The 26,448-nt window shown below is 43.3% G+C and overlaps 1 protein-coding gene across 2 annotated transcripts in view; it reads left to right on the forward strand.

The window, feature by feature from the left end:
- Positions 1–26,448, forward strand: part of LARGE1 (LARGE xylosyl- and glucuronyltransferase 1) — a 539,462-nt gene that overhangs the window by 448,375 nt on the left and 64,639 nt on the right. For both annotated transcript variants that reach the window (XM_039230459.1, XM_039230458.1), the window contains 2 exons: positions 3,136–3,248; positions 5,533–5,658. In XM_039230459.1, coding sequence (XP_039086390.1) covers positions 3,136–3,248; positions 5,533–5,658 — 239 coding nt within the window. The remainder of the gene's footprint in view (positions 1–3,135; positions 3,249–5,532; positions 5,659–26,448) is intronic.

The raw sequence follows: 26,448 nt of genomic DNA on the forward strand, positions 1-26,448 counted from the left end.
GAGAAACAAAGGAAGCAGCCAGAATGTCATTCAGTCAGGAAATGCATAAATAACTTGTGGTATATTTTTACAATGAGTGAAGTGATTGCAGTGAATAGACTAGACATTAAGATCTTAACATAGTTTAGATTAAAGACGTAATATTAAGTTTTAAAGATGTAACACTGGGTGAAAAGGTAAATGAGAATTGAAGGTAGACAACTATGAAATACTCTAAAAGCACTATGTATTGCTAGTTAATATATGCACAGAGAATAAAACTGTAAAAGCATGCATGGAAATGAAACCCCACCACCTCAGGATAGTGGTTACCCTTGGGAAAGGGAGAGCCAGAGTGAGATGAAGGGGCTTTTGATTTATCCGTAATGTTTTATTATTCACAGCAAATGTGGCAATATATTAGCATTTATTAAATTGGGGTGGTAGGTATTTGTCATATTAGTTTCTAGACTTTTCTGGTGGTTTGAAATAGTTCATGCTTTTAAAAATTAACATCACATAAAAGACTAAGTAGGAGAATAATCCCACACTTCTGCATTTAGTCTTCTGGTCTGGACACTTGCGTCTTTTCACCTAGTCTGGCAAACGAGGCAGAATCACATTGGCCACAGAGGACTTGCCAAGTCTTAATACCCATTACAAAGCTTTAGGTCTCAGGTCAGTCCCCTGAGACAGATAGATCTCCCATGACATCTCTAGAGGCTTCAAAATGGGCATTAATATCTTCTATCATTGTTTATAGCTTCCCCTCCCTTCCCATTTTTTCTGTATATTAGAGCATCTATCCAACCTAATTAGAATTAGTTTCTGCAGTAAGATTTAATGAAATTCTTTTTATGTGTTTGGGATCTATTTTCCTGACTATCACTATATTCTCTTGGTTTGTAACTTCGTAAATTTTTCTTTTCTTTCTCTCCAAAAGGAGCAAATAATATGCTTATGGTGAATTTTACTATTTCTGAAATTGCTTCTATGGCACAGTTTCCGCAGTATGCTAGAGCTAGCCTGCACCGACTGGCGAGGATCAGTGCATGTCTTCCCAACGAGGTATTCAGTGAGATCACTTTGGTAGCTTGAAATCAGCCACGATGGGAGTATTTACACCATAGGAATCAACAAATGCTAGAAATCACATTTTTTTTTCCTCCCGGGAGCTTGTGGCTAAACATTTACCAGCCTACTATGAATGGATATAACAGCTTTCTGAGTCATACAGGGCAAGTAGCATTTTTCTCGTTCTACACACATAGAAACCAAAAGTCATAAAAGGGGAAAAGTCTTGGCCCCAATCACTGGGCTCCAGTGCTGAGGCTCTGGTCTGTGTGGTGTAGACGAAGGAGCAATGGCTTTGGAGCCAGGCAGATCTGAGTTTGGGCCTGCTGTCGCTTCTCTGGTACCTTGAATTGTTCCAGTATCTGGCTTAGGTCCTCAGTTTCCCTGCCTAAAAAAATAAGGATGACCATATCTAACCTGTAGTGATCTTGGGAGCAATAAGGGAAAAGATATTGGAAAAACCAAGCAAACCACAAAAGAGATGTGCAAAGGATGTAATTTGACCTTTTGGCTTAACAAGTTCAGATCTGTATTACGCCATTATTACCGCTACTGTTATATATATTTTTTATTTTGTCTTTACCTGACCAAACACCTTTGACTAAATGGTGACTTTACTTTTTTTCTGCAAATACATGCCACTGGAATAGGTTTTTAAAAATTTCTCAGAGTTGACATTTATGTGTGATTTGGGGAATCAGGTTCTTTCCCAAACTCTTAGAAATGTATGTACTAGGTATCAGCTCAGATCATTTGTCAACTGCCTGGAGTTTTCTCCACTGACGATTCTGCTGAGCTAAGCATCCTGAGCAGGATTGATTTGGGGGCCCATGGGTGCTACAGTTCCATCCACCAAATTAACTGCAGTGGCCTGCAGGGAAATTCTCTTGGCTCCCCATGCGCTCTGTGCATTTTTGATATGCTCTAACCATAACCAACCCGGTAAGTAGACAGCTGTTTCTGAGTCATTCAGCAAAACCAATGTGCTTTTCTTTTCTTTTTTTTTTTTAATTTTTTTTTAATGTTTTATTTATTTTTAGGAGAGAGAGAGAGACAGCGTGAGCAGGGGAGGGTCAGAGAGAGAGGGAGTCACAGGCTGAAACAGGCTCCAGGCTCTGAGCTGGCAGTCAGCACAGAGCCCGATGCGGGGCTCGAACCCACGAACCACGAGATCATGACCTAAGCGAAAGTCGGACGCTTAACCGACTAAGCCACCCAGGCGCCCCCCAATGTGCTTTTCTTTTTAGGCTTTTACTAGTTAATTTTTGCCTGAGTAATAAATGTAGTTGTTTTAACACTTAAAAAAAAATAAAAGAAGTGTGTACAATGGCAGTTTGTCTCACTACACAATCCCCCAGTGACCCAGGTCCCTCCCCATAAAAACTAACAAACGAAAAATGAAGCACATCTTAAAGACCAAGCGTCAGCACCACCTTCATAGATTGCACCTGTGTTGGTCGTAGGGACCAGAGAAGACTTCGGAAATCAGGAACACTGAAGCAAGTTCCTGTGGCTTGTCAATAAATTGAAAGCAATTCGGCCAGACTTGCCTAGAATAAAGTCAAAGGGGAGCTGCTTTGTGTCTGTAAAGATAAATGTTAGATTTTAGAAAAGTCCTTCCATCAGCTAAACCTAGGAAGGTTGTCCTGTCTCTGGGGAAAAAAACACAGGGAAGAACCAAATGCTTCTTGGGAGTGCAGTACGTGATCAGGTGCAGTACGAGGTTCTTTTTAAAATTAGCGTGGCAGAATCTGCATACCATAAATGCACTATTTTAATTGGCTTTAAGTGTGCAGTTCAGAAGCATTAAGTACATTCACATCATGCCACTGTCTCCATCCCCTCTCCAGAAAGTGTGAGGTTCTTCTGCCCGTCTCTCTTAGTGTCGGCCACAGCCTTTGATGCTATTGTAATGTTCTCCATACAATGAAGATGTTTCAGAGAGAATGTTCGAAGTCTCATCCTGAGTTACTGGCAGAGCCTGGAATTGAACCCAGGTACGTTAGTCTCCAAGATGTGGACAGGTGTGTCTGGCTCTCTGACTGTTTCTTTTTCCCTCCTCCATCCTATGTTGTCGCCCAGGGGTGATCCTGCTGCTTCTGGACAAACTACGGAAGATGAAATGGGAGCAGATGTGGCGGCTGACCGCAGAGAGGGAGCTGATGGGCATGCTGTCCACGTCCTTAGCGGACCAGGTGAGGGGCCAGGGTAGAAGGCACAGTTGTTCCTGAGCACCCTTGTGCTGTTTCTCCAAGAAGCTTGAAAGTAGATGGGTCTGAGTTGTTTCTCCGCCTGTTGTGTGACTGTACACTAACATAGATCCACCTTGTGCTTGCCAGAGTCTCAGACAGCAGCTGAACTTGTTAGTTTGTTCCCCGTTGCTCATTCATTTGTTCCTCCAGCAGACCTTCACTGCATGCTGCATACGCCAAGGACGATGTTCAGAAATAGGATTGGAGAGTTAAATAAAGGATGTCGTCCTGGGCCTCAGAGAGCTTGTAGCTTATTAAAGGAGGCTGATAAAGAGGTGATAATGTGAGGCATTAAGAGAGGTCGCTGTCATCATTTTGGTGTGGGGTGCATAGAACCACGGTATATTTCCCAGATAAGATTTCATTTGCTTTTTTGGCACATAGGGTCTAATTTGATTTTATTTAATTTATTTAATTTAATTTATTTTATCTTATCTTTATTTTATTTTTAAATTTATAGCCATTTTATTATGAACTATGTAAAACTATTTTCTTTTCTTTTTTTCTTAAATAGTTTATTGTCAAGTTGGTTTCCATATAACACCCAGTGCTCATCCCCACAATTGCCCTCCTCCATGCCCATCACCCCATATGGTATCATTAAAAGCACAGCCTTTCACTTAGATCCCACACTGTGACCCAAGCCTCAAGGGAAATGCATTTAAAAAGAAGAGACAAACAGCTTGTCTTGAATAACCAACTTCTTTTTTTTTTTTTTTAATATTTTTTATTTATTTCTAGGAGAGAGAGAGAGACAGCGTGGGGGGGGGGGGCGGATAGACAGGGGGTCACACACTCTGAAACAGGCTCCAGGCTCTGAGCTGGCAGTCAGCACAGAGCCCGACGCGGGGCTCGAACCCACAAACCGCAAGATCATGACCTAAGCGAAAGTCGGACGCTTAACCGACTAAGCCACCCAGGCGCCCCTTGAATAACCAACTTCTAATCCAGGCGGTCTGGAAAAGTCTAAGAACCTCACCAAACCATTAACGTGAATTCATAAAAATCCCCTCTGTAGTTTTTTGCTAGGAAATGCAGGTGCCGAGCCTTTGCCGAGCCTTTGACCTTGACTCTACCAGGCTCACACATCTAGACTTTGAGTTCCCTGTAGTATAGACGGCCATGTTGAAATGGAGAGAAAACTTCTCTGGGTTCTCTGCATTTTATCCTTTACTCTTCGTCCAAAAGCAAGTGCAGTCCCATGTTTTTGCCCAGTGTTTAACTGTCTGAGTCACTGAGTTTCTGTAAAGTTTTCTAAAACAGAGGAAACAAGAAACTCTGTAGAGTGACTTTACTTTTTTTTTTTAGCATTGTTATTATTCAGTATTTCCCAAGCAGCCAGAAACTAATTTCCTTTTTCAAACATGGGATCTGGTATAATGAATGAGTTAAAAATTACCCAGGTAGCTATTTTAAACCTGAGGGGAAAATTGTCCTTCATCATCATATTTTATGTCAGGTCACAATGACTCAAGCATGTCCCCACAAGCTAGCGGTTGCATATCCATGTCCGATGAGGATAGTTTATCCAGCCATCTCCTTCTGCAAAGGCACATAATTCACCCCCCGGCACCACCTGTCAGCAGCTAGTTAATAAGTGTGGCCTGGTGCAACAAGAGCTTGGAGAAAAGCCCAAAAGAAGGAAAACTCCCTAGAAAAGTCAGAGTCGGAATGGGAGGTGGGGAGTGTGTTCTTGGGCACCATGGCGTGCAGGAATCCAAGGCGCATCCATCACCGAGTCCGCCAAAAGCCCCAGGACGAGCTGCTGAAACAGGGTCTGTAATTTGTCTCAGCCCCTGAATGGGCGGAGCAACTTGTTACCATGCAGGTTCCTCTCCAGGAGGCCTGGGATGGAGGACACAGGGCTCCTGGACGAGGTGGGAAGGGGGCAGAGAAGTGACTTCACTTAATGTATGCTGACTCGGGTACGAAAGACCTGCTGTGTCTGCTCCCATGTCCACGCGCCGGATGGCGCCTCATGGCCGGCAGAGCCCATGGCCTTCCCACCCACGTGGGGCGTTCCCCCCACCCCCATCCCCATCCAAACACCGCTGCTCGGTTCTAGAGCTGCTAAGAGAGGCCGGAGGAACGCCCTGCAGCACGAGCCAGCCCGCGCTTAGAGCAGGAGCCTCAAGAGAGGCCTTGACACTGCGGGTGCTGCGCCCTGTGAGCTGGCCTCCTACGTGAAACGCACCTGACTGGTCTGTGTCTGGCTTTTATCTCCCAGGATATTTTCAACGCTGTCATCAAACAGAACCCCTTCCTCGTGTATCAGCTCCCCTGCTTCTGGAACGTGCAGCTTTCGGACCATACCCGCTCCGAGCAGTGCTACAGGGACGTGTCTGATCTAAAGGTAGAGGAGGGACAGGTTGCACTGGATACGGGCACACGCCCGGGGGTGGAGGGGGTGTCCTGTGGTGGCAGCAGACAGAAGCCGGAGGGGGTGCTTTTTGGGGGGATGAATGGCTCTGAGCTCTGTGTGCAGTGTGGCGAGAGAGATAAGGATGCAGAAGAACAGGAAGAATGTGCTTTTCTCCTTTGTTTTCTCTTTTTCTCTTGTTTGGGCTTTCTGGAAAGCGTAGGAACCAGCTTACATGGTTATTCTTCTTGCCACCTGCTGCTGGCGGTTTTGGTTCCTGTCAGCTCCCCAAATCCAGTCATTTAATTCCAACAAAAACATTTATTGAGGGACTACTCTGTGCCAGGTGCCATAGATATGGATGGGGGTAACTTACATTCTACTTTCAAGTCATTCATGGCTAGAGGAGAGACACATGTGAGGAAATGAATATAAAAATGCATGCCAGGTGCTGTGGGGGGAAGAATGGGGGGCAAGGACAGCAGCACAAATGTCTCATTCTACCTCAGGCAGCAGTGACAGTGACAGAAAGGCTTTCAGCATTGGTCTCTGGGTACTGGACATAGTGGTAGGACCTGGACATAGAAAGAGGAATCCAGAGGGTGCTTTCGGTGACCAACTTGAACAATGGAAACCCAAGTGAGGTAGAAGGGCCCGCAGTGACCCCAAAACCCCCTGGCCAAATACAAACAGGCCCATCAGGCGACTCACCTCAAAATATCCCTAAGTCCCAGCTGACCAATGGGATACTGACATCCGGACACAGTTACCAGGAAAGGACAATCCCATACTCCCCATACCTCATCTTCCCCCTTTAACTACAGCCCCCCACGACCGCCATGGAGAATATGGTCTCTGCTTTGCAGTCTTGCCAGCACTCCTTTGCAGTGTCTTCAGTAAACTTCTGTCTCCTTTGTCCTGCCTTGGGTGAATTCTTTTCACTGTCCACACAGCCAGCTTCCACCTAATTGAGTTGTCCCACATTTGGTGCCCCCCCATCTAATTGGGAGACCCCACATTTGGTGGCCTGTATGGGGATCCCTTGTGTGTCCCCCCCACACGATGAAGAAATGGGGTATATGAGTTACCTGGTGCCATAGTTAATGCTGCAGAACAGGCTAGTCTAAAGTGGTTTAAATCAACAAGCTTTTATTTAGTTGAGGAGTCTGCAGACTGCCGGGATGATTGTCTGATTTTCTCTGGCTTAACCAATGTCTGTGATCAGTGTTGGATCTGGTGGCTGGTGGCTGGGATGACCTGGCCCTCCTCCAGTGTCTGCCGTGTCCCATGAGCAAGCCAGTCTGGCTTGTCATAGCAAAGCAGACGTGGGAGAGGAAGTCTTAGTGTTTGCAAGGAAAGCTTGAGTCCTTGCTGCTGATATCCTGTTGGCCCAAGTACTCATATGGCTGAGCTGAGCTGAAGGGTATGTCAGAATTTCCTACCTGCAGAGGGGGAAGGGAAGAACCAACCTCATCTGGTAAGTGACTGAACAAGAACTTGAACCCAGGCCTGCCTGACAGCAGGTGTTTACCTCTCTGGCTGGAAGTAGACTCCTGTAACCATAGACAGTTCATGCCATTTAAAATGTATAGCCATTGCCCACATTATTACACTGCAGTAACAATAGTTTCAAGTTTTTACTTTTTTTTTTTTAACATTTATTTATTTTTGAGAGAGAGAGATAGAACATGACCAGGGGAGGGGCAGAGAGAAGGGGAGACACAGAATCCAAAGCAGGCCCCAGGCTCTGAGCTGTCAGCACAGAGCCAGACACAGGGCTCGAACTCATGAACCATGAGATCATGACCTGGGCCAAAGTTGGATGCTTAAGTGACTGGCCACCCAGGCGCCCCTCAAGTTTTTAAAGGGGAAAAGGAACCCAAACCTGGCTTTCCTAAAAAAATAAATCTTTTCCAAGTATCTTCTGGCCCTTGTCCACAGGTATGTGTTATATGTATCTCATTGATAATCGTCATGCACATAGAATTTTGTTCTCTTCTGTTGCTGAGCCATTCCTGTTATTTTAGTTGTTTTCAAATTTTCACAAATATAAACTGTGTTGTAATGAACAGTCGAAAGTTCACTCCTTTTCAGGAGTGAAATCACATAGTCAAGAAGAAAGAACTGGTTTTTGTGTTTTTACTGCTCTTGAAGTTCATTGCAAAATCTTAGAAAGTATTTAAAACAGAAGTACCTCCATCATTGATTCTTTCAACCAACTTTTATACAGTTTTTTCACCATATCATGTGTTTCATAGACACAAAAAAATATATATGAACTACTCAGGAATATTTCTAAGAGTGTCATGAACTAGAAGTTTAAAAGAGAAAGAAAATAAAACCAGCCCTGTAAGAATACCAAGAAATACTGGATAAATATTTTTTTTAATGATTTGAAAGCTTAATAGATCCGTCCATAAGTAAATGAAGTAAGCAAAGGCCAGAAACATGATAAAATATGGATCCAAAAGGATAAGCAAAAAACAGCTAGTTCTGACATTTGCTGGGTACCTGCTGATCCTTGATAGCTGGAGGCCTGGCTTAAATGTAGGTAACCTTATAAGTTAAACAAAGGAATGCTATTATTAGTTACACTGGGACATTAGGCCTGAATCAAAGTCAAGCAAACTGATGTATAACCATTCTGTTGAAAGCCTGCGGTTGGAATTTGGGTCTCAACCCCCAAGAAAGACAATTGAAAGATCCTTGCTGAAGTCAAGATCCAGGAAAAGTGATATTCTCAATGGATAACAAGTTTAAAAATATCCATAAAAGAAGATGATAGGGATTGTTAGATGTTTTATCCTAGTCTTTAGGTAAAATAAGAGAGAAATGTTTCCCACGGGAATCTCTCATTTCAAACTTGTGCTCATATTAATTAAGGGGCTAAAATTATATGTGTGGGTAGAAATAGAAAAAAATGGAAAATGTGCCAGGCACCTGGCATAAATAAGCAGAAATCTAATCTAGAAGAATCCTCTCAAAAACAAGAAATACTTCAAAGAATTCTTTAGGTGCTGTTTTAAGAAAAATGAGTTCTCATTCAGTAATCGCCAAACACATAGGGAAGCCAGTTACCATGAGGAAGGGCAGGGATTATGGACTAATCTCAAAAACTTCAGGTAGTAGACTCATCAGGTATAAAACAGAAGAATTGTCATTACGTGTAAGTAATAAAAGAGAATTAATAGGATGGAGTAACAAGAGATTCTTGAATGCGAACAGATCTGTTTGGATCAAACAGTACTTTTGGAAGTGAAAAATAGAATTATTGAGTTTATAAAGTAAAGGAATGTGTTAAGCAGTAAATTAGACCCAGGTAAAGAGAGAATTAGTAAACTGGAAGAGAGAGCTGAAGAAATCTTCCAAAACCGAGCACACAGGGAAAAAGAAAAACTGAGAGAGAAATTAAGATATCCAGATATGTCTAGTTAGAATGTCAGGAGGAGATAATAGAGAAAATTGGAAGTGAGGCATCTTTATAGTGAACGGGAATTTTCCAGAACTCTTAAAAGTAACCATAGATGCCAGCAGTTTAAATGAAGAGAAAGCTGTACTTAGACCTATGGTAGTAAAATTGCAGCAACCAAATGTGATTTTTTTAAATAACCAGAGAGAGGAAAAAAAAAAGATTCTCTATGAAGACATTATGGGTGGGAGGAGAGTCCCTATCAGCAGCAGTGCAAGCCGGAGGAGTGGAAGTAATACCTTCAGTGTGCGAGGTTACAATAACAATATGTGTACCTGGCAAAATGAATATTCAGATGAGCAAAAGCAAAGAGAATTTTCCACAAACATACCTCTGTGAAAAAAACTTCTAAAGGATTTATTTCAGGAATAAGGTATATGATTCCAGATCCAAGAAGGAATGCTGAACAAATTAGAAATATGTAGGAATTTCTATCAAAAATTTCTAAATATTAGGTATAGGAGGAGTAGTAATAATATTGTGTAACTGTAGTCTTATAAAGGTTATACCTAAAATATCAGACAGTGACATCACTTAAGTCAGGAGGGAAGTGATGAGAATTCAGGTGTTCTGGAATCAGAGTTTGGTTGGGGAAGGGAATGAGATAATAATTTTAGCTGCTAAGTAGCTGTGTGTGTTAACCTTTCAAGCCGAATCTCTGAAAGAATGGGGGGCAAATGTGCGTTACTTACAAACCTATGATGGGTAGGTTGGTAAATGGAATAGGAAAAACCAAAATGAACAACCAAAAATCTCTATCATTTAAAAAAAAATGACAACATAGAGAAAGTGGGGGGAATAGAAAGCAAGAAATCAGATAATAGAAAGAAGTACAAATATATCAGTAAGTAAATAAGCAACCTAAATTTGGGAATGCAAGACCAATTGTCAGACACAACAGGAAATGGTGTACAACATATGCTGTTTATAAAAGACATACCTAACATGTACCAACCTGAACAGTTGACGATGGAGAAAGAATACCAAGATAACCATCTTGGCATCAGATGGAGCATTGGTAGGTGTAGATATGGTCACAACTTAAAAATTAAAGTTCACCAAGAAGATATAGGAACTCTAGACTTGTATACATTTCATACAGTGGCCTATATATACATGAAGTGAACAAAATCCTACATATGTAGAATTTACCAAAACTGACTTAAGGAAAAAATATAAATTCTGGATTATCTTCTAGCCATTAAACCCTCTTAAGAAGTAAACAGCATCCCTAGATGATGAATAGAGATTAAGTTATACCAATTTTTTTAAATCAAAAGATAATTCCCATTTTAAGTAAATTTCCAGAGAATAGATAAAAGGAATACTTTTTAACCCACTTAAATAAGGCCACGATATCCTCGATACCAAAATCAGACAAGGAGAGCACAAGAAAGGAAGACTGTAGGCCTGTTACACTCATGAATATTTAGATGCATAAACCTTAAGCAAAATATTAGCAAACTGAATTCAGCCATGTAGAAAATAGATAATACATCATGGCCAACTTGGCTTTATTTCAGGAAAGACAAGAATGACTTAACATTGAAAAATCTACAAGTATCATTCAGCATGTTAATAGATTAAAGGAGAAATACCACATAATCATGTAAATAGATGCAAGACAGTTATTTGATGAAATTAAATATTCATTTATGAGAAAAACTCTTATAAATAGTTTCCACTGAAAACCTACAGCAAAATTTTGCTGAGCATTTGGTTAGGGGTATCCTAATTAATTAATAAAAAAGAACAGAAAGCCCACACATATGGAAATGTGATTTATAAAGAGATGGCTTGCTGGCCATTGGAGAAAGTATGTAATTGTCCACAAATAGTGTTGAGGCACCTTGATAATCCATCTGGAAAAGTGAAAATTGATCTCTGTCTCACACCATGCACAAATTAATTCTAATGGATTAGAGACCTAAAAGGGACCAAATTAAACTTTAATTTAAAAAATTTAGGGAACTATGACCTCAGAATTGGGAAGAATGTATTCAAGACAGCAAAAGCATATATCATAAATGAAAAGATCAATGAATTCAACCATATTGAAATTAATAATTCCCATCAAAGTAGCATCAAAAGGAGAAAAGAAAACATTTTCAACACATATAACTGACAGTGGACTAGTAAACGAAATACACAGATAACTCTCACTAATTAATAAGAAAAATGTGTAAAAGATATAGTCATTTCACCAATTTATGAAGAAAATGGCCAATAAACACTTGAAACGATTAAATCCTAGAAAACTAAGACCACATATAATTTCATCCCCACTGAGTTAGACAAGCGGTATTATCAGGTCTCAGGTGATCTGCAGGAAGTCTCCAATCCTGTTGCTAGAAGTGTCCACGGATACAACAAAATTGGAAAAACACCTTGGCACTTGACCAGGCAAGGGCACAGGAGACTTTTAAACTCTCAAGTCCTATTTTCATATTCGAAGTAAAAACACAAGTTCTACAAAAACCAGTGCAGCTAAAAACCTTGGCAGCACTTCAAAAGGAAGGAAATTCAGACACATGCTACAACATGGATGAACCTTGAAAAAAAACCTTGAAAAAATGCTAGGAATAAGCCAGACAAAAAGGGAGAACTATTGATGATCTTATTTACATAGGATACTTGCAGTAGTCAAATTCACAGAGAACAGAAGTGGAACAGAATGATTATCATTGGCTGGGTTGAAGGGAAAACATGGAATTAATGAGTACAGATTTCCATAGGAGACATTGAAAGAGTCCTCAAAATGGACGGTGGTGATGTTGGCATAACAACATGAATACACTTAGCAGCATTGAGCTATACCCTTGAAGATGGTTTAAATTATAAATAGTATGTACATTTTACCACAATAAAAAAAAACTCAGGGATGGGGGAACCTTGGCAGGTGTCTTGTGCAATTGATTGTTTTTAGCAGGATTGGTATGAGTTTCATTACAGAAACCAGGCAGGTATTCATAGGCCAGTATATTTGACGTGGTTATCTGAGAGCTTCTAAATTGGCAGCCACAAAAAGGACAAGGAAAGGCACCCATAGATAGAGGAGATTTACTCTAGGAACCTTCAACTTAGACATTTTATAAATGCCAACAAAGCTAGTTAGGTGTCCAAGTGAAAGTGTCACATGTGTCCCTCACCAATATACCAATGTGTTTGTGCATTTACTGAGTAGTTACTATATGCCAGACACTGTCACAGGCTATGGTGATGCTATGTAAACAAAACAGACAAAGCCATTGGTCACATAGAGAGAGAGAGAGAGAGAGAGAGATGATAGACAGACAGACAGATAATACATTATGGCCAACTTGGCTTTATTTCAGGAAAGACCAGAATGATTTAATGTCAGATGTTAATGTAGCAGGTGGCTATGCCACTTTGACATTGCTCACTGGTTGCTTAATTATTGTCACTTTGAACCTACCAAACAAAATAATTTGTGAACTAACTCTTTTTGGCAGCCTATTCTACGTACAAGTAGAGGACTTTGTATCAAATAGCAAAAGCAGGAAGACAGAGTCAAATCAGGTTAACTCCTATCTTTTTAGATAAACCATAAAAAAGAACCTGGAAGTCATTTTACCCACTAATCTCTTTTCCACCAAAATCTTACACAGAACCCTAAAATACAGCCAATCCATAAAAGCGGGGAGAAGGTTAAGGGATGAAGGAGAGAGTCTGGCAGCCCAAGCTCTACCCTTTGGGTGATGTCGAGGCTGGACATTGCTATGGAGCCCGAGGGCTTGGTTTGATAACACAGTGTGTCTTCTGTAGGTCCCTTCAGGCCAACCTAGGCCTCAGATTCCAAGTAAAGGTGCATCTTCATCATTTTCTTTCTTATTCTCATTCTCTCTCCTTCTTCCTCCCATCCTTTCTTTCATCCATCATGTTCAACAGGAATGAAGGACGTCCTGTTTGCTGGGTACCATGTTCCCCTCTGGGAAGTATCCAGATGTCCCCTGAACTGCTCTCCCTCAGCTCACACTCCAAAGGGTAGCCAACCTGAGAAGCCCACCTGTGGGTCACCCAGGGCTCCTGTGCTGACTCAGCTGATTGAAAATGTCAGTTCAGGGGCACCTGGGTGGCTTAGTCGGTTAAGCGTCCGACTTTCGCTTAGGTCATGATCTCGCGGTTCGTGGGTTCGAGCCCCGCGTCGGGCTCTGTGCTGACTGCCAGCTCAGAGCCTGGAGCCTGTTTCAGTCTGTGACTCCCTCTCTCTCTGACCCTCCCCTGCTCATGCTGTCTCTGTCTCTCTCTCTCTCCTAGAAATAAATAAAACATTTAAAAAAAAAAAAAAATGTCAGTTCAGGCGAGTACCTAAAAATAGGCTAACCTCGATTTGCTTGTCTTTTCAACAAAGGCCAGGTTTTTTCATCTGCTGACTGTGTGTAGACACTTCTGATTATCCATCATCTGTGGTTCTCCGATTCCTTTCCCTGAAGGTTGAGCAAGAACTTAAGGACTCTTACAAAGCAGGTGAAGGACAGTCCTGGATTTTTGCATTTTCCCATTCTTCTAGTCTCTCACCCACACCTAATCTGACAGCCATTTTTTAAGGGACTTTTTTTTTTTTTTTATCAAGTCATTCCAAAGCTTAGGCTTGCCTTTCATGGAAATAGCAACTCTCTTTTCGCATTCTCCTAATTCAGAGAAATTTGAATACATTTCCAGTTACATTATAAATATAAGGGGCAGTAAAACACATTTGGTAACACACAGGTCACTCTTGGTAAGCATAAAGCTCACTCTATAGGAGCAGACGTGCTCCCACATCCTACCAGACAGGAGCTTACCAGCCTTAGGCATCCATCCTGCCCAGGGTGTCAAATTTATGCTAAGAAGAGCTTGAAACAACTAAGGGGGAAAGTGGTTTCACTGAGGAGCGGGGAAAAGCATACAGGCTTTTGGAGCCAAGCAATCCCTTATCCTCTAATGCCTGTTCGATCTCTTACCAGATGAAGGACTTGTATAAACCACATACCTTCTCCCCATCTCAGTTATATTCTTGATAAAATGGAGGCCATGATGTTTGGCCCTGTGATAACAGGCCCCTTGAGTGCTCCATAGAAACGCACTTGACTTTACTTCAGTCTTGGTGTTTCAGAGACCTTCATTTTTATCTTTCAGCCCCCAAACTGGATGACTCAGCCTTTCCTGGCTGAGTCTTAAATAAAAAGAGAAGGACCCAACGAAGCATCTAGTTATTTTTCACCCAGAGCACAGGATCTTAGGAGATGAGCAAAAGGGCTATGTATTGGCTTGGAGAAGGTAGATTGGGAGAGTAGTTATGAAACTGCGTTCTAGTCTTTGAGTCTTCCGTAGGCACTTAGAGAAGGAAGCCCTGGCCACAAACAGTGGGTGATGGTCAGGAAGTAGCAAGCAGAGGGTCCAGTCCTTGGGTCTGTAAATGTTCCTGGAGGCACAGGGTGGAGTAAGCCACAGCTCCTGCCCTGAGGAGGGTCAGTCTAGTGAGAAGCAGCCATTATGCAAACAGAGAATTCCAGAACAGCCTGCTAAGTGCTGCAATGGAAGGAAGTAAAGGGAGCCCAGGAGAGCCGGAGGAGGCCCGTCTCAGGGGAGAGCGTGATGCAGTCTGTGTCTTGAGGGATTCTGTTGGACGTCCGAGCTCAGGCTTGATACCAAGTCTCTTCCTTTCTCGTCTTCTGCCCTCAGATCATTCCTCAGCCCCCAAACACCCTTGCGGCTCTTCTCCCCAATCCTTTGGTAACCATTTTTTTCTCCCCTGCCTATGTTCCTAGAGAATGGGAAGGAGCAGTGACCCCCATGCAAGTTAGGAACAGTACAAGAACATCTGCCCAGAATGCTCTGGTCCCCTTCTGGGATTGACAGGAAATGCTTCTCAGTGGAAGCAAGCTTGACCAGGACCTCAAAGGACGACATGGGGTTTTTAGATGGATGGGGTGGGAATGGTGTGCCAGGTGTGGCATCACCTAATCTTTACAAAAATCCCACAGGGTGACTATCAGTCTGTTTTATACATCAGAAAATTAAGGATCATATGGATTAAGTCACTTGCTTGCCCAGAATCACACAGCAAAATACGGCAGAGCCGAGGTTTGAACTCATGTTGGCCTGACTCTAACTCCAGAGCTCTTTCCTCCGATACAGGGCTGAGACCCCACCTTAATACAGTTTCTCAGAAAAGCATTTTACATGAGATATTGCTTCTGTAGGATTATTCTGTGTGAGCCTTCTTTGTATTAAATGGCTGTTTGAGGGCTGACCCTAGAACAGAGACTCTCAATATAACATTGCCTCCTTGAAAGAACATTTGGATTCTAAGCAACAGAGTCAGAGGCTGGATTTTTGACTGCTATCCATTCATGCATTGGGAGCTGAGTACACTAAAAAGAAAAATCCTAAAGAAGAGAAAAACCAAGAGAAAAACGTGCCATCCATATGGAGACATTGTGTGTGTGCCTAGCAGCAATCTGTACTATTTGCATAAAAGGAGTAGCACATAACTCAAGTTTTAAAACATTTTATAATACTCAGAGAGGTTGTCAGTTTTCACATCCTCTGAGGAAGATGAGGGGCCACCGTGCATTAGCACATGGAGCGTGCCCTCGCTGAGCAGACTACAGTGAAAAATGAGGCTAGGGAAACCAGAGCGAGGGTAATAAGAATGATGAACGGGAAGGTTGATTTTGGAAGATCAGGATGGATCAGGAAGAAAAAACAGTCGCTTTGGGGGAGAAGATCTAAAATCTACAATTACCACCTCCCAACCAGACCTCTCGTTACTTCAGGCCAGGGCCTTTTTAATTTCATCGCATGGCTCCAGGCCAAGGGCCTCAAGTGCTTTATTGTCTCTGGGCTCCACTGTGGCTAGTATGCTTGACAAGTCCCAGGATGAGGCGGCTGGCCCCTGTTCAAGTAGTCTGGCGTTGGGCACTGTCACTCGGGCTAATACTGTGGAGTTGCTCATGTACCCACTGGGAGCCAGGCTGGAGAGCTGTTGGGTTCCTTGACCTCCCTTCCCCGGGTGTCCTCATGTGAGAAAGTAGGGAAGCAATCACCACTTTGCAGAGAAGATGTAAAGATGACAAGAGGTGATATATAAAGCAGTTGGTACCGGGCTGGGAGATGGTAGTAAGCCTCGTATCCTTCTTATCAATAATTAATAATTAGGAATGTTCTCGCTCTCTCTTAGAGTGGTTTTCAGTCAGCTGGTGGGGATGTAAACAATCTCTCCCATTGCCCTCATTTCACAGACTGGAAGTAGAGACCTGAGGAGGGGAAGGGGCAGTCCCCCAAGATGAAGCCCTGGTGTCCATCATTTCGTCTTGTGTCCTAACGGTGTGCCAGAGAATGGCATACTCCGTGTAGGGACTTTGGAGAATTTAGGCTTTTGGTCTTTTGTCTTCTTTCAGCACTCACCCATTCTTTGTGCATGATGTGATTTTCAGAATTTAACTCCTTTGGGTGTTAGTGGTTAAGTTATCCATCATTGGCTTTGTTATACATAGCTGATGAAGTTCAGATGCAATTATTTCTGGAAACGTCAACAACATTCCTCGGAGCAAGGTGACACCTCAGGAAGGTCCGCCTTGTGGTAGCACCTTTTGGAGCAAGTGTACAAACAGTTCTAAGAACTGTTAATGGTATTGCTTTAAACAGAGGGGAGCTGGGAGGGGTGCAGAGGGGGAGTTCTGGGTACCGTATATACAAAATAGCACGTCATGAAGTCGTGCAGCAAGGAACCCTAATGGGGTTGATTGACCCTCAGCATTTCTTCATTCACACACAGAACAGATCCCTTTGATCATAGAATACCTTGTGGGACTGGCTCCTTAACCCCATCGTAAGAAACACTTCCCTAAATAATCTGGGCTCTGGTATGAAAAAGATTTTGAGAGGGAAGCACCAATTAAGCAATATTGGGTGGTTGTGGATACCAAACCGCTGAAGTTTCTAAGTATGTAGGGTTTTGACATATGAGGGTCTTGACATAGGTTTTCACTCATATGTGGAACAGGAGAAACTTAACAGAGGACCATGGGGGAGAGGAAGGGGAAAAATAGTTAAGGAGAGGGAGGGAGACAAACCATAAGAGACTCTTAAATACTGAGAACAAACTGAGGCTTGATGGGGGTGGAGGAAAGGAGAAAAAGGGTGATGGGCATGAAGGAGGGCACTTGTTGGGATGGGCACTGGATGTTCTATGGAAACCAACTTGACAATAAACTATCAGTGAAAAAGAAAGAAATGAGGGTTTTGATAGGTACCACAGTTTTTAAAAAAAATTTTAATGTTTTTATTTATTTTTGAGAGAGAGAGAGAGAGAGAGAACAGAGGAGGGTCAGAGAGAGAGGGAAACACAGAATCTGAAACAGGCTCCAGGCTCTGAGCTGGCAGTCAGCACAGAGCTCGAACCCATGAATGAACAGTGAGATCATGACCTGAGCTGAAGTCAGATGCTTAACAGACTGAGCCACCCAGGTGCCCCCTTTTTTTTTAACCTCAAAATCCCCATAACAATAGCAACAATTTCAAACATTTATTTCTACAAGCCCTATCTATATCTCAGGTTCTTTCTAAACGTAGTTACTGCTCTGTTCATTACCTTGACATTGAAGGGTCAGATGAAAGGTATATATTTTTTTCAAAAGTACGAGATAGTGCACAAAAGATAACTGTTTTTTTTTTCCATAAAAACAAATGCATAAATCACCTTTATGCCTTTTATTATAAGGCCTTTGCCATAGGCTCTGTATTTTACAAAAGATTCCCATTGTCATTCCTAGTATCATTCCCAAGTGTTGCAAAAATTCCATGATATTTTCAGTCTCACCTTTATAAAAGTAACCAAATCAGTGATATCCAATGCGCAGCTGGCTTCAAGGGCTTTGTTGCAGATTTTCCTTCAATAATGCTGTGAAAGAACTCAGTATCACTTTGTAACCTTACTTGGAATCTTGGGCTATTTCAATTAAAGCAGCTATCCTTTTCACACATGAACTTTCTGTAAAACCACTGTCATCATGAAAGTAGGAATTTGCTGTTCAGATGATAACTTGTCTTGGGCCTCTTTCGTTTAGTGCTCACTGAAAAATTGGCCTTCGGGTATTTCGTTATCAGAACAGAATCTTGCAAATAGCATGAGCTGACACACACCGGGATCCTCTGTGTGTTGATTTAACTCGGTAGCAAATCTGCCATGTAATTTGTTCTCAAACTAGTATCTTCAGGCCTTCAGCATTTGTTTTTTGTGACTCTCCCCACAACATTTGCTGACAAAGGAATTTACTTCATTTGTTACTATATTATCTTGTGTATTTTTTCAGCCAGTTTTTGCCAAGGCAGGAAAAACAAGTGTTTCTCTTATTGGATTTTATTATCTTTCATTTTTACATATGAAATCCCCAAAGGGATTGCTAAATTCTTTTGATGGGGGTTAGTGGAATGTTGTAAAGTGCTAGAGTGACTTTCACAAGACTTTAAACATCATCAAAAAATTATGGAGGCTTGAATTCATATCCTGGATGCTTTGTTTTTAAATGTCTTGCTAATCATGCATCTTTGTACTAACATTAAATAGTATCTTGAGGCATTATACACACTTGGGGTGAAGCTCTTCCTTAACAATAGTTGTTGTAAATCCATACTTGAATTAAATTTCTTTTTTTTTCTGCAGCTTCTTGTCAGATCTAATGAGGTAGACATTTCTGTACTTGGGAATGTAGCTAAGGAGGCGCTCATATTGGAAACAGAAGCATCAGCTTGGCTGTTTCTCTTGCTGAGCTTGTCTTACTGGTGTTCTTGATCAGTTGATGCTTTGTAGGACTGCATTTTATTTTGTTTTACCTATTTTTATTTATTTTTGAGTAAGAGAGAGAGTGTGTGTGTAAGGAGAGGGGGCAGAAAGAGAGGGAGAGAAAGAATCTCAAGGCTCCTCACTGTCAGCACAGAGCCCGATGTGGGGCTCCATCCTGCAAACCATGAGATCGTGACCTGAGCCGAAGTTGGACGCTTAACCGACTGAGCCACCCAGTCGCCCTCTTTTTTGTTTTTAATCCACACTTTTGTTTGGAAGGACTTTAAAAAAAAAAAAAAAAAAAGGTTGTAAAAGTAGTGCTGAGAGGCTCATATCCCCCGCCATCCATTTCCCCTAATGTTAACATCTTACGTGATGATGGTGAACTGTCAAAACTGATCAACCCACATTGGTGGGTTGCTCCTCACTGAACTGAAGGCTTTAGGTGCAATTTGCTGGTGTTTCCATTAATGTTCAGTTTCCTTGATCTCCTCTAGCCTCTGACACTGTCTTAGTTTTCCCCATGCTTTTCATGACTGACCTTGGTAGTTTTGAGCTGGTCTGGTCAGGTATTTTACAAAATATCCCTCAAACTTCGTGTATCCAATGTATTTTTCTCATGATGAGACTCAGGTTGTGGGTGTTTGGAGAGAATATCATAGAGGTCAAGGGTCCCCACTCCCTAAGGGCATCACATCATATCAGGAAGGACCTAATTTTCACACACAACATCACTAGGGGCTCTGTCTTACTTGGTTAGGAGAGCGTTTTCAGGTTTCTGTACTGTACAGTGATTATTTTTCCCTTTCATGCTTCATTTTTCAGAAGTGAGTCCCTACACCTACCCCCACACTGGAAATGGGGAGATTAAGTTCTACTTCCCCATAAGGGGTTCGAATCTACATATTAGGGCTCTTCTGTAAGGATCTCTGCCTCTCTCCCCCATTTATATTTATCCATTAAATAATTTATTTATATCCATGTAGACTCATGTATATTTATTTCATACTTTGGTCTCTCATGCAGGCCTCCTTTTAAGCCATTTATCCATTTTCATGAGGGATATTTTGATTAAATATTGATATTATTAAGTATTATTAAATGTACTAGCAATTGATATTAATGATTGGTGGACCACTTACGCAGGCACATTTAAACCCCAGTGCATCTCAAAATGTGACAGTTCCACATTCTGCCCTCTGCATTGACACCATGAAATATGGGTGCTCAAACGACCTAGCAGCTCTTGCTCTCCTTTTCTCTCTTATGCTGTTCCACACGGTGACTTTAGCAGTCCCCCAGCCGATGAGTACGCAGAGCTCAGTTCTTCAACAAATACGTGTTGCACGTGTGCTATAGACCAGGCACTGCTTTGAGCACTGGCTATACGGTAGCAAGTGAGACTGCATAGACCCTGCTCTCCATGAGCTTATACGCTAGTGCAGAATATAGATACCAAACAAGAAAACAAATGGTCCAACAATTGTATTCCAGGTGGTCAAACATGCTATGAAGAAATCAAAGCAAGTGATTTAACCATGACTGGCACTCATGATCCCAGGGTGGACAAAGAGACCCTCTTTCTCTCGAGGCCTCAGCTAAAGGACTCTGTTGATTGTTCTTAGGACACATGCCCACACCTGAGCCCAACTGTGTTCTCAGGGATGGCCAGGAATGACTCATTGGTCAGCGTGATCACATGCCATGCTTCTGGCAGATTGGGCATGGCCGATAGTCCCTTGAGAATCATGAGAGGAGGACCAGGTCTGGTTCTGGGAAGGAATGATGTAGGACACACAGAAAAGCAAGAGCGAGCCACCACAGAAGGTGTCTGCTGGGAACCAGGACAGAGATCCATATGGTGCCCACCCCTAAGGGCATTAAATTACCCCTTGGGGCAAAATCCCACTGGGCTACAAACCCAGTTGCTCTTCAGCCACCCTTGGCAGAATCCCTCTGCTAAAGATCCCATGTGGTCCCTACAGGTAGGATCTGCTTCCCTCTACCCTCCCTGTTCCCAGGTCAATAGAGACACTCCTCAGAGGGACACCATGAGGATGGTGTGAAGTGTGAGTCAAGTCTTAGTAATGCATCTCATAGAGAGGAAGAATACGAGGCCAGTTACCGTCCACAGGTCTTAAGTCAGTCGTCTGCAGAGAAGCCACATTCAGGCAACACTTGTTGAGGACTCCTGTTTGCACTGCTTTGCCATTTCCTGCCATCAGTGGTCCGTCAGGAATTCCCCACACATACCAAAATCCAGTTCAAGTTGATTGTCAACCCCATTTTATAGCAAAAGAGAGCTGGAAACATTGAACGTGATGAACACGAGAGAAGACAGCTAGACCTTCTCGTGGGTGCGTGACCCTTTCGGCCCTGAGCATTAGCAAGAGTATCTGTTTTCTTATTGTCATTTTCCATTTCCATATCCTCTCCCTCCTCACAGGGAGAAACAATGTTACAGGTGACAGAACAAGAAATGGAAGGATGTAGAACAGGGCGGGGATTCGTGCATGGGCCTACCTGTCTACCTTTTCCAGACTGAGTCCCTGAATTTGGTCTGTACTGTGCCCCTTTCCTGGGTAATGGCGCACTTTTGTCTGGGAAGAATTTTTCTTTTCTTTCTGAGACTTGTAGAAACCAAGAAGCCACAAGGACCCGTGTCAAAGGAGACAAAGAGTCAACAGAGCTTTTGTGGCTTGAAATCTGAGTTTCAGATACACTGTCTCTGCTTAATAGCCACTCCCAGTAATCATCAGGAATGGGAATGGAGGAGGACGAGAGCTGGAATAGAATCTGCAGCAGTCGGTGGGGGCGACAGAAGATGCGAGGCGGATTCCATTGACAGTCAGTGCACACTGGCCAAGCCTGGCCCTCCGCAGGCAGAGGTGGACAAACAGGCCTTGCATTCAGGGAGCCAGCAGCCGGGGGGTTAAATAGAGACTGAGGGACCGTGTCACTTTCAAGGACATCCCATGGGAACGGAGTGTGTGTGTTCCAGAGACTCGTGCGAACTGAGCACCAGTCTGCTCCAGACTCCGCAGTGGACGCCTTGGTGTTTCTTGTCTCTCGGATCCTCTGAAACTGGCTTTCTTACTCCTCGTATCAGATTGGAAAATTGAGGTTCGTACACATCAAGTTGTTTAGGTGACAGAGTCAAGAGGAAGCAGGGGTGACGTTTGCTTTGCTCCTCTGCCCATCAGCACTGCCCGGGGTCTGCTCAGTATGTTAAACCTGTTTGCCTTACTGAGTAGCCCCCTTCAAGCCTCTCCGCGTGCTCCAGCCAGGACTGTGGCTGCTTCTCTGGGCTGTGTCGCCTGACCCGTCCTACCCTTCTACCTCAGGCTGCAGCCGCCTAAAGTCCCTGGTTTCCGTTCTCGTTTCCCATCCCCCTTCCCACACAGACACTCTGTTTTCACCCAGCCTTCCTAGTTGGTAAGGTGGCCGTTTTGTGAAATCCAAACCCAGGTTTCTTTTGTGACTTGAGGAGCACGTGTGACATACCTTCATGTGCATCAGTCCATCGGTCCTTGTCTTGACCGTGAACTACAGGGCGGTTGCTCTTACACCCCTTTGGCAGATGAGGGTATTAGGCAACTTTGTGCGGGTCACCAGCTGATAGCAGCTGGCATGTGGGGGTGTCTGTCCCCTCTCTACCATGCAGCGTAATCCTTAGGATGACAAGGAAAGGGACTTGTGAGACCGTCATTGCCTCCTTGAAGTACCGAACAAGGGGAGAGCACAGAGGGAGCTTAAACTCCTTCAGGAGAACATGACAGGCTGTTTGGCCCTTAGACAAAGAAGAGGGGAATATATTTCTCCATCCTAAAGTCCACATTAATAGGGCTTTTATAAATGATTTGCTGTAGACAGAATGTGAAGATTATTGAGAATGTCATCATCATGATTTCCATTCTTGAAGCAAAGGGCAGCGATGGAATACTAAGTACCTGCCAGGCGCTGTGACACTCAGGAAGAATAATAAGTCATGCTCTCTGCCAGCCCAGAAATTCATATTCCAATGCTGCCAGGTGCAGGCGTGTAAATAAATAACTACAAGAGTGTGCAATGAGTCCTCCATAGCGTTAAGTGCAAGAATCTATGGAGCACTGAAGAAGGGCCCAGCAACAGCCCTGGGTGTTACACCAAGAATGCTTATAGTGAGAATCATAAAAGCCAGTTTGCAGGAGGCTTAAAGTAATATCCGGGGGTTTAATTTCTTAGCTAAGAATACTGGAGTAGCTGTAGACATCGGTTTGTAGATAGCAGTGTGTTGAGCTCTTCCTCATAGTCGCAGGATGGCTGTCATGGTTCCAGTCATCACATCTCTGTTCACGGCAGAAAGGTGAGTGGGGTGGGAGGAGAATGGCACCTTAACTGAACCTTATTATTAGGAAATCAAATATACGCTTCCCTGTGTATCTTTTTGGGCAATCCTGAATGATATGAGCAACCCTGGATGCAAGGCGGTCTGGGAAATCAGAGAACAAGATCATCATGATTAGCTTAGATCTTAAATGGATCGTGATCTATTCGCAGGAGCTGGCATTTGTAACTGCAGAGTTAGTGCTCTGTCAGGAGTGAAGAATGGGGTAGAGATACAGACCTCCTGGGAGGTAGGACCGCCACAAGCGGTCAGGCAGAGATTTACAGACGAGATGTGCCTTTGAGCTCAGCCTGCAGGATAAGCAGGCCTTCAGGTGGTAGACAGGTAAGGAGATTCTGGGGAAGGGGCTAGAGCACATGCAGAGGCACCAAGTCATGAAAGACAGGTTCAAGAAGTGCCAGGAAATTCTTTTAGCTTCGAGGTAGAGCAGGCATTGTAAGTGGGAGCCATTTTACAACAGGCTTAACTACCAGGCGAAGGAGGGTAGGGGCTATTCTGTGGGTCATAGAAAATCAGGGGAGGTCTTGAGACACAGACCCATTTGCCAGATACCCCACATTCCTGTAAACTTGGAAGACAGAAGGCCCATGTTCTTGCTCACCTGGCACTTGCACACAGGCTCTGATGTCTTAGCATTTTGGCACCATGCATTATTTTTCTGAACCCTCTGGGTTCTGACTGCTTCAGAAGCTGAATTTTTGACTGAGCTCCTTCCATAGCCTTGTCCTTGAACTGAGGTCTCGTTTCTATCTTTGAAATGCTTTTTCCTTGATGGACGAGAGAGTCTCGTGTTTCTCCTTTAATCAAGTTGACTTCTGCTGTCTTCCCATGTGATGTTTGAGTTTCCTGGACAGTAATCAATTTCTGTCAATTTCTCTGGCTCACTGCAGGCTGACTTCAAGTCTGCACATATACTCAGCTTTTACGGACATTTCAGACCCAAGCAGATCATGCCTATGGGGCCCCTTGATGCCTGGCGGCTTCTGCAGCCCACGTGGTCTGCAAGCTGGATGCCTCTTCCTCTGCTTTCCAAGCTGGAGGTTCAGCCCCCGTATCTGACAAGTCCTAAGCCATCCTTCAGCCTCAGTATCCCAGGGATGGCTGAGGTTGGAAGGGGAAAGTAGGCTTCTTTTATGATCCTATAATTCTTCAGTAAATCTCACATTTATTGCTGTGAACAGAGTCATTTAATGATTACAGAATGAGAGAAATGAGTGGGATCCCTCATGTCTCCATCCCTCGGGTTCAAATCCTGACTCTCCTACTTCCTACCCATGTAACTTGGGGCAATTTGCTGAACTTTCCTCACCTGTAAGATGAGATAATGAGAGGATCACTTGTAGCGGTGAATGCACGTGTTAAGGGAGCTATGACAGCAAAGTATTCAGAGCAGTGCCGTGGCACGTAGCAAACCTCCTGTATATGTTAGCTGCTGATAATAATTATTATTGCCATGCTAATGTGCCTCAGTCAGTGGAATAAGTTATGATGGGTTTTTACCACAAGCCTTGGGAGACTCACACACACTTACCGGCTCCTTGCAAAAATCTATTTTCGGGACACATTCTCCAGTGTCACTCCATCTCATGTGTGAAAGCTTGTCAGCAAATGTCACCTACACCACCAGCTTGCTGCCCCCAAGCCAGCAATGATGGGTGATTCTGTCCCTCAGAGGACCAGGAAATGACATTTCTCAGTCGTCAGACAAGCGCTGATCAAAATTATCAGCAATACTAATTCTGAGTCAGATTTTCAGAGGCAGGCATATGGTTTAGTGGAAGGAACAGTGCCCCAGGAGACAGATCCTGGGCACAAATCCTCCCTCTGCTGTGTGGCTCTGGGCAAGTCACTTTCTCCCTCTGGGCCTTGGCTCAGCTCAGGAACCATCAATAACAGCCTCTCTTTAACATCTCTTTAAGAGGACACATCATACCTATAATTTAAAATGGGCAGCTGTATAATGTCTGCCTCTCTCTCTCAGCTGTCAGTTCCAGAGAGTCATGATCTCTTGTGTTCATCTCTGCCTTCACAGCCCCTCTCAGGGCCTGGCACACAGTCAATGCTCATTTTTAATATGTATTGAATAAATGAATGATGTGATAGAAAGAAAATGATTTGGGAGCACGACAGACCTGATTTTGTAGTAGAGTCAGTTACTTGCAAATTGAGTGACCCTGCGCTAGGCTCAGCCTCAGAATTATCGACTGTAAAATGGGGATAATAGACATAATTTACCAAGTTGTTTTGAGGATTCAGTGTGGAAACATCACACATGCACACCCATACCAAACGTAGCCTAATATCTAGGGTGTGATGGGTATTAGATAAACATAGCTGTCATTTACTTCTCTGGAGCCTAGCACAAGGGAATGGAGTATGCTGTGTCTAGCTGATGAAAAACTAAGGAGAAAAAGGTAAATCTGAATATATGTTAAGTTTCTCCCTATTGAAGAGGCTCAGGTTTTTTGAGTCAGACGCACATCCATCAGCCTTCCTGCTGGTGTAGGACTTGGCAGGCACCAGGATCTTTGAGTCAGCTTCCCTGTCACAGGGCAGCCAGGTTGCAAAGGGTTTCCCAGAATCCCCTTAGCCTGCCAATGATGCCACCTTCTTCTCCCTTTAACCTTTGCTAAATAGTTAAATAGTTTATTGTCAAGTTGGTTTACGTATAACACCCAGTGCTCATCCCCACAAGTGCCCTATAGAATACCTGTCCCCAGGGGCGCCTGGGTGGCACAGTCAGTTAAGCGTCCGACTTCAGCTTAGGTCATGATCTCATGGTTTGTGGGTTCGAGCCCCACATCGGGCTCAGTGCTGACAGCTCAGAGCCTGGAGCCTGCTTTGGATTCTGTATCTCCCTCTCTCTCTGACCCTCCCCTGCTCACACTGTCTCTGTCTCTGTTTCTCTCGCTCTCATAAATAAATAAAACATTTAAAATAATTTAAAAAAAAAAAAGAACACCTGTCACCAGTATTTACCTGGATGTGATAGGCAGACCCAGAACCCTCTGCAGACACAGAGAAGAATGAGGCATGCTGGGATAAGAGGTGGCCTGGAGTGAGACCTGGCTCCTCATTTGTAGCCTTAACCCAGTCCAAACTCACCTTGTGATCTTGGGCAAGCCACCTTCTCCGTAA

The sequence above is a fragment of the Hyaena hyaena genome, unplaced genomic scaffold (assembly GCF_003009895.1).
Source record: "Hyaena hyaena isolate Hyena2069 unplaced genomic scaffold, ASM300989v1 scaffold_46, whole genome shotgun sequence".
Taxonomy (NCBI): Eukaryota; Metazoa; Chordata; class Mammalia; order Carnivora; family Hyaenidae; genus Hyaena; species Hyaena hyaena.